At 51.2% G+C, this 8,032-nt stretch overlaps 2 protein-coding genes across 9 annotated transcripts in view; both read right to left on the bottom strand.

Annotated features, from left to right (window-relative positions):
• Positions 1-1,163: 1,163 nt before the first annotated feature.
• On the bottom strand, positions 1,164-6,900 carry CCDC17 (coiled-coil domain containing 17). 5 transcript variants are annotated; one of them, XM_025288828.3, is made up of 13 exons: positions 4,932-6,900; positions 4,784-4,858; positions 4,451-4,673; positions 4,198-4,360; positions 3,941-4,054; positions 3,661-3,830; positions 3,354-3,470; positions 2,995-3,131; positions 2,786-2,883; positions 2,433-2,636; positions 2,053-2,263; positions 1,870-1,980; positions 1,164-1,573 (listed from the first exon to the last, which is right to left on the bottom strand). In XM_025288828.3, the coding sequence occupies exons 1-13, from the start codon at positions 5,103-5,105 to the stop codon at positions 1,490-1,492; spliced, it is 1,881 nt and encodes a 626-aa protein (XP_025144613.3). In that variant the 5' UTR covers positions 5,106-6,900; the 3' UTR covers positions 1,164-1,489. The 5 variants fall into 5 exon arrangements, with proteins under 5 accessions (XP_025144613.3, XP_025144608.3, XP_025144610.3 ...); XM_025288823.3 differs by having other exon boundaries at positions 1,870-2,263; XM_025288825.3 differs by having other exon boundaries at positions 1,870-2,263; positions 4,451-4,646.
• A 152-nt stretch (positions 6,901-7,052) lies between these two features.
• Positions 7,053-8,032, bottom strand: part of GPBP1L1 (GC-rich promoter binding protein 1 like 1) — a 74,756-nt gene continuing 73,776 nt past the window's right edge. For all 4 annotated transcript variants that reach the window (XM_006052546.3, XM_044945077.1, XM_025288831.3 and 1 more), the window contains one exon: positions 7,053-7,953. In XM_006052546.3, coding sequence (XP_006052608.1) covers positions 7,801-7,953 — 153 coding nt within the window. In that variant the 3' untranslated portion in view covers positions 7,053-7,800. The remainder of the gene's footprint in view (positions 7,954-8,032) is intronic.

The raw sequence follows: 8,032 nt of genomic DNA, 5'->3' as shown, positions 1-8,032 counted from the left end.
ACCTGGGCTGTCTTGCAAATTGAGTGGTGCTCTCCCTGGACAGGGGCTACAAAACAAGACTTAGTTAAGATCTTGTTCTTTGGTGCTGATACTGTTCGATGGACTTTGTGAGCTAATAACAGCTATGCCAGGCCTTGGGGCACCTTGGTATCCACCTGGTCTCCAATTAGGGCCATAATCCTGTCCTGGAAAAAACTGAAGAAAATTTGGGGCAAGGGAGCGGGCAGGGGGAGTGATCCTTGAGGAAGACTGTTGTGCTAACTGTATAAAATAGAGCTTGCAAGTGGCTGAGGGACTGACTGGACACTTTGGATGTGGTTGGAAGAATCTGTGGGGAGAACTGGCTGGTTGAGTTACATTGTTATATTTGAACCTTTATGTACAGAAAATATCAACAGTTGAAATTGTTACCTGTCCACAGTTTTGACTTATTAAATAAAGATGCTGAAATGTCTCTGGACTTGTGTTTAAAGAGTGCGGATCCTGAGCTGCCTGGAGCATTTCAGTGGGATGTGGGGTTGAAAGGTGGAAACTGGCTCAGCAATTCTGGCTGCCCAGTCCAAGGGTGCTGGTGTTTAGGCCACTGGTGCTAAAGCCATCCCATTGGGCCCTTGCTGATGTCCAGGGTGCAGAGCCAGTGTAAGATCTGTGACTTGGCTGCCTCTGACCTGACCTTTAAGAAACTGCTTTATACCAGGCAGGATCTGAACTCCAAACAGTGCCTGCCCTCTACTACCTAAGGGGATTTGATAATTCCAGCACTCACAGGGCTACTTTGCTGCACTGGACAGATGGCAGGTTAGAACAGGCAAAGGCAGCTCTTAATTATCAAGACTTTGATTTTGCTGACACTGGTCTGGAGCCAGGCCCAATATAATACCAGCTGGATTTCACCTCTGATGAGCCCCCTGCCAACTTGGAGGGAACATGACCAGGTTGTTTGTAAGTAGATAGGCTACAGGAGCTCCCTGTTTTATGGTGACCTTGAGAATCTGGAAGGCTTCCTGGAGGATGTGAAGAACCTGGGATAAATAAGTGGGCTGTAAGACTGGCTTTAGCAAAAAAAAAAAAAAACAACACATGGGGAGGAGCTCATAGAGCTCCTTTAGCTGAATGAAAGACGGTCTCCAAGTCACCTTTCAAAGAATTTATATGCTAGACAATACTATAAACCTGATGTGTTTAATCCTCACATCAATCTTTTTTTAACAAAAGGATAATAGGTAAAGAAAGGCCAAGTGCTTGTGGAAGTTATAGCTGGGATTGGAGCGCAGGTTAATGTGCTCACATCTGTATTTGCTTCCAGACTCTTGTCAGAACATGGAGATAGTAAAGCTGCAGATCCCAGAAGAGGCCTCAGTCTGGGCCCCAGCCTTGCTCACGTTAAGCTACTCATACCCCCATTCTTCTTCTGGACTCAGAGCCAGTGGGGGTGGGTCAAAGCTGTGGGGAGGGCCCAACCCTCTTCTCTGCACCTGAGTCTGCTAGTTCAGGCATCTTCCGGAGGAGGGGGGTCAACAAAGGCAGTTGTTGGGGCAAGGGGGCTGGCTTCCGGTGAAGATGAGTTGGGTACCTGTGGAACAAGGAGAAGGGTAGATATGTAGCAATCTTTGTATAGAGGTTAACAGCACAGCATCTAGTGTCACACCACTTTACAGAACTGCTCACTGTGAACCAAGTTAACCTCATCGTGCTCTCATTTCCTTATCTGTTGACACAGCTGTACGGACCTAACAGGATATGTGAGTCACATGAGTTCATTCACAGAAAACACAGTAATGGCTTGGTAAGTGCATAGTGGTCAACAAAGGCTGGTTATTAACCACACCAACCACACCTATGTTGTCCCTGCTCTAGTTGGGCCCTCACCAGGGGTGGGTACTGGTACTCGTGGGCATTTGCTGGATTGATCTCTGCCAGGGTCTGGACACCTGCATCTCTTGCATTCACCAGTCGCAGAAAGAGCTCGGCCTGATTAACCTGGGGAAAGGTGAAATGGTCTTGCATCTGTAACGTGAAGGAGCAGACCCAGCCCCCATCCTCCACACTCACCTGGGGAATCCCGTTAAGCTGCTCAGGGCTAAGGCTGGGGTCTGGAGGGAGGGCCCGAAATGGGAGACGCCAGCAACCACTTAGCAACCTCTGATTCTGGTCAAATAGCACTAGTGAGGCCCAGGCCTTTGGCTGTGGTGCCTTAGCCCATGCTAGCCCCTGCCAGGCCCGGAGCTCAAAGACCAAGGCTACTGATGGTGAGGGTGGTAGTCTAGAGCAAAACCAAAAACGTGTCAGGAGCCAGAAGTGGTTATGCTCCCTTCCTAGGACTTGGCCCTCAGAGCCAGAGTCCTTGTATACAGATGAGGAAATACAGCAGAGTGAGGGACAAGCTTCAGCTGTGGCAAACAGCACCAAGGAAATAATCCCCATGTACTGACCTGGGTACAGGCTGCTTGCTGGCAAGGATGGCACAGTTGCCCATGGGCCCAGGAGCTGGAGGTGGGGGCAGGCAAAGGGCTGGGGGTAGCGCTGTGGTCCATCCTGACTCCCGTCCATCTCGGGCCAAACCAGTCATCAGTTGCACCCAAACCCAAGAAACCTCAAGGCCCCGCAGGAAGTCATAGAAAATGACAAAGCCAGCCCTAGGAAACACAGGTCTCAAACACGCACACACCCGTCCACCCACCCACCACCCAGGCAGTTCCCCCATTCTAGCTGGCCTGAGTGGGTCTCCTAAACTAGCAGCAGTGACTAAGTCACAGAGGATGTTGAAGGAGGGAGCAGGCCTCACCCGGGGTTGTAGGGTGCAGGGCCCAGGACGTCAGTTGTGGGCAGGAGGTAGTGTGGATCCCTGGCCGGGTTCCTGGTCATGGCTCCAGGAAGCTGCGACTGTGCAGGAAGTTAATTCTTCCAGAAAGCCTCCCAGGCAGACACTATGCTCCCCGAGCTCCCCCAGCTGCACAGAGCAGAACTGCCCCCATCCGAACCCCCGGTCCTCACAGCCTTCTCAGTGCCACCGGAGAATAGGACTCCGGTGGAGGGCGGCAGCTGGGGGGCCACTGGAGGCGGGAGGCTTGGGGGATCTTCCCTCCTCAGGCGTGGGCTCAGATTGGCCCCAAGTCTCGGCTTCCCTTGCCCTAGGTACACGGAAAAGAAGAGGCCCTTGAGCAGGACGCAGGAAGTGAGATACCTCATCCCCAAGAGCCAAACCCATGCAGACACCTGGAGATGTGCGTGGACCCGGGACTGATGGGGCGCAGACATGGGTCGCATTCCCCGTGCATGGCCCCTCTAACCCCTTTCTCTGAGCCTGGCCTGCTGGGGAGGGCTAGGCAGGGTGGAACTGGCTGCTCACTGACCCCAGGGCATCTGGCCTGCGCCCCTCTTCATCTGCAAAGCCAGGATTTCTGCCTCCAGGCGCCGGTTTTCAGCCTCCACTGCTAGAAGCTCCTTGAATGCAGCACCTGCCCGTCCTCCTGAGATTGAACAAATGTGACCCGTCACCTCTGATCTCTGGTGACCAGCTGCTCTGAGCAGCTCTTCAGCCTTGGTACTCTCTGAACACGGCTGATTGTCGGCTAACATTTTAGCCACCACCACAGAGACAAATGTTCTACCTCGGAGTTTCACTCAAGTGGTTCTCAAGCCAAAGGCGTCCTCCCTCACCGCCCTTCCCTCTTTCCAGAGAGGTCTCCTGGCTGGCCCGCTCCTGGTCACCCCTGCGGGTCTGCGACCGCTGAAGCTCCAGAGCTGATGCCTCCGCTTGCAGCTGCCACATCCAGCCCAGAACGCCGGGGTCCTGGCCCCCGCCTCGAATGTAGGCCTCACGCAGGGCCCTAGGGAGTAGGGGATAGGAAGGCAGCAGCGTTTTACCAGAATCATTAGCGCTTCGTCCCGAGACCGTCCCCGGGCCCAGACCTCACCCATCCCCGGGCCCGGACCTCACCCGATCTCCGCAGGCAGAGTCCCTGGGGTGGCCTGTAGCACCGGACCACAGAGTTCTGCTTCTCTCACGGTGTTCAGCCGGGTGCTGGGGTCGGGGCCGGCGGCGCCGGGACCGCTTCAGAGACGGAGAAGCGGGTCTCCGGTAGCCCCGCCCCTTCCCGACGGCTCCCGCGCGGCCTCCAGGCAGAGCCCCCCTCCCCGCCCAAGCCCCGCCCCGCGCAGGGACGGCTCTCCCGGGTTCCCACGCATCCTTCTTACACCGGGTTGGCCTGGAGCTGCTGAACGTGCGCCCCTAACTTCTCCAGAGCTCCCCGCGTTCGCCCTGCCTCTGCCCGGAGTTCTCGAAGCTCTCGCTCCAGACTGAATATGCGTGATTTCCCGTTCCCGGTCCGGGCCAAACCTTGGAGGCGCCGGCTCAGTTCTGAGGGGGTAAGAGATCAAGTCAGACGACCGTGGGGCGACCTCAAGCCAAGGGGGGAAGGTGGGCCCTAGTCCCCCTCTGTCCCCTCACCCTCGCTGCGTTGCTCTAGGGCCCAGCTCTGTGCCGCGGTCTCTGCCACGCGCCTGGCGTGAGTCCAGTGCAGCGCCAGCAGCCGCTCGCCCAGGCTGCCAGCAGCCTTGGAGTGGGCGCTCTGAGTCGTCGCCTCTGAACGCCTCCAGGGCCCCTGTGGCCCCCTGGGGCTTTCTGTTAGCCAGGGTCTCATTTCCTGCAGACAGAGCCGCAGCCGCTGCACCTGAAGGTAACAGTTACCCGCAGCCTCTGTTGGGAGTAATCTGACCTACTCGTGATCTGTAAGCTTGGCGGGCAATGCTGTTTTGTGCCCATGGGGAAAGCCAGGTGTACCTCCTCTGTTAGCCTCTTCAGAGCTGATTTGCTGGCCTCCTGGTCCCGGAGGCCCTGGTGTTCTTGTGGCACAACCTGCGGATGGGGTGTGGGGTGAGGAATGCTGAGAGTCACTTCAATACCCACTCATGACCATGGAGGCTCTTACCCCGGGTACCCGTGGTTCAGTGGCTACTGGGGGCTGTGCTCCGATTGTCACCTCCCGGGTCTGACGGCCAATGCAGAAGCGCTGAGTGTGGGTGGCCAGCAGGGCCCAGGAGCGGAAAACCATGTCACAGGACCCACAGGGCAGGAGCCCTGGCTCCCTGGAGTGGGAGGCCATGGGAGGGGACCCCTTTCCTGACACCAGCCAAGACCTGGAGAAAACAGGACAGAGGGACAGAGGGGCAGAGGGAAAGGGAGAGGAGGATGAAATAGCCAAAGGCAGAGAGGAAAGACCACGTTTACCAGGTCAAGTTTGTTTGGGGAGAAGCTTTAGCTCCCTGGGCAACCACCTCAGGTCTGGGCAGGTCTGGAGAATGAGTGGGAAGGCTTAGTCACCTTAGGGAGGAGTCCCTGGCTTGAAAAACACTGTTAAAGCATTGTTCCACCTTGTATGAGTATAGGCAAGTCTCTTACCACCACATCTTGGTTTTTCTGCCTATATTAATAAAGGGGAGCAAACAGCTGCCTCCTAGAATAGCTGAGTCCATATCACATACTTCATCTTGGTCATTTAATAGCCTCTGGCAGAAAAGGTCATCTTCTTCATTCTTGTTTTGCCCAAGTGGATGTATCCCAAGTTAAATGTCATTGTCCATCCAGGGAATATTTGAGAGAGAAGGCATTGTGCCTGGAAACCATGACTTGCTGGTTGAGTAACAAGCATTTCCTTCCACCATGCCTCTCTGGAGGTAACATTTTTTGCATAACCAAGTCACACCAAGGCTCCCCAACTCCCAGTTCCCGCCACCCCCCAACCAAGATAATCAGCACAGCCCAGAAAAGAAGGTTCTGGAAGAACACAATCCATCAGAAAAGGAAATCAAATATAGAAAGGTACCCCTTCACTCAAGACTGGGGCCCACACAGGCCCCAATCCTGCTGACCGATCTCCCTGCCAGCTCCCTGAGTAGATGAATCCAACAGAAACAGGAGCTCTGACCGCTCCATGTTTCTAAACAAGCAGGTGGTGGTTACCCCACCCCCAGGTACTTAAGGCCAAGGCAAGGTAGGAGGAGCAGCAGGTTACACAGTACTTCAAAGTATATAATCAAAGTCCAGCTCAATTTCAAGTGAGAAAAGGGCTACATTTTAGAAATTTGTTCTGAGAGCACTAGTTAAGTGGCAAAGCCCAAGACCAAATATACAGGATATGTCTAACTCAACCTACTTCTCATTTCCAATTTATAGTTCATTTAATAGTATTTCATTGAGCCTAAGATGCACACTTTTTCATATTTTAATACTGAAATAAAGATTCACGATTAATGTAGTGTCATAACTGTCAATTTTTTTCTTTTCCTTCCTTCCTCTATTAATTTCTCTCTCTTTTGACCGCCCACATGGCACATGGGATCCCTAGTTTCCCGATAAGGGACTGAACCCTTGCCATCTACACTGGAACTGTGGCGTCTTATCCACTAGATCACCAGGGAAGTCCCAAGTTTTCTTATTAGTACTCTGCCTTCCTATCCTTTAGAATCTACCAAGTATCATGGTGGTTTCCCTTCCTCTAGTCTCTACCCCTTCTGGAATCTGCACTATAAGATAGTTATCCTTTCAAGTGGTTGGGCCTGTTACTCTTTTGCTTGTCTCCCATTACAGCATAATCTTGGGCTGCTATATCCACCGGGGACCACGTGATATACAGCTGGTCAAAGAATGCCACCATCAGTGATCTGTTCACTTCTAACTGTCCATCAGATCTTGCCCTAAGATTCCATTTTTAATGTAACTGTTTCTTCTCTTCCCTATTGAGTTGCGTGCTCCTTGCATTCCCAGGGCCTTGCACAATGCCTGGGACACCCTATATTCTTATTTAGCAGGAATATTCAGGCACAGAGTTCCTTAAAATAGGCACACTGGCAAATACATGGGCAGTGAAAAACAGCTTCAGAAAGGAAACTTGGGTTTCTGGTTTTATTACTGGTAGTTTATTGCACAGGTTTTCTGCATCAAAAATGTATCTGCTAAAAGGAGAAACAGGTGTGTCTGAATTCGGATTTTCCTCAGACCTCTAAATCCACTCATCTAATTTTAAAGAAAATATACTTCTTACACAAGACAATCCAAACTGATGCAAAATATTTATTCCAAGTTAGTTATTTTATGCAGTAGTTTTCCCCCTCAACAGACTTGTGATAACCACATCTTTTAAATCTGTAAATAATGTTATCAAAATAATCTTATTCTTTGAAATCTCACAAAAATTTATATTTTACAATCCACCCTGAATATCAAGGCTGCAAGAATAACACAACATTTCCTATATCCAAATATTTTACAGCTGTACCCAGAAAGAAAAAAAAAAAGGGAAAAAACCACATATGCTTGGTTAAGGGCTAATGTTACCCGAGCAGCCAGAAATAAAATAAAATATCCAAATTATTAGCATTAATTTAATACAATTATAACTTCAATAGTCACTTTGTCATTGACAATGATTGCTTGAGCACAGGGGTGAGTGCCCCAAGGGCTGGTAGTAGAAGCTGCTGCTGCAGACCAGCGTCTCCTCCTCTCTGCACTGCCAGCTCCCACCTGTGCATTGCCCCATATACTGTGTGTATGTGTGTTTTAAAAATCTTTCCCACCACACAAAATTCTCTCTATTAAGCAGATAACAGGGAAGAACAACAACAAAAGCTAAACAAGCCAATCGCTCGCTCTCTCTTTGGGATATGATTATTTCCCTTGTGCATGAAGTATTCAACAATAACATAAGAAAAGGAAAAGGAAAAGAACGATTTCTTCTGTATAACCCCTAAACACACAAGCTGAGTTTACTGGGTCAGATTTAACTGTGAGCATTTATACGCCTACTTCCAGGCATCGTCATCAGATGTCTCACTGCTACTTGTCTCCGTGTCTGAGTCCTCAAACTCTGCTCTGCAAGTACTCCTCCAAGGGGAAAACAGGCTGGAACTTCGACTCTGCAAGAAGCCATTCTTTCCGAAGCCGTTTCTTCTCAGCTGTGGTTGGCATGGGAAAAAAAGAAAAGACCATCAGCAGTCACTACACTGGCCCAGGACCAAAAGTCACTACACTTTT

This window comes from Bubalus bubalis, chromosome 6 (genome assembly GCF_019923935.1).
Source record: "Bubalus bubalis isolate 160015118507 breed Murrah chromosome 6, NDDB_SH_1, whole genome shotgun sequence".
Taxonomy (NCBI): domain Eukaryota; kingdom Metazoa; phylum Chordata; class Mammalia; order Artiodactyla; family Bovidae; genus Bubalus; species Bubalus bubalis.
This window is presented reverse-complemented; position numbering and strand designations above follow the sequence as displayed.

Coding starts and splice junctions, on each gene's coding strand:
- CCDC17 (XM_025288823.3), bottom strand. CDS start 5,105: ATGGCCTCCCACTCCAGGGAGCCAGGGCTCCTGCCCTGTGGGTCCTGT. Junction 3,132..3,353: donor CGCAGGCCAGATGCCCTGGG/GTCAGTGAGCAG, acceptor CCGTGTACCTAG/GGCAAGGGAAGCCGAGACTT. Junction 2,264..2,432: donor AGCAAGCAGCCTGTACCCAG/GTCAGTACATGG, acceptor GTTTTGCTCTAG/ACTACCACCCTCACCATCAG.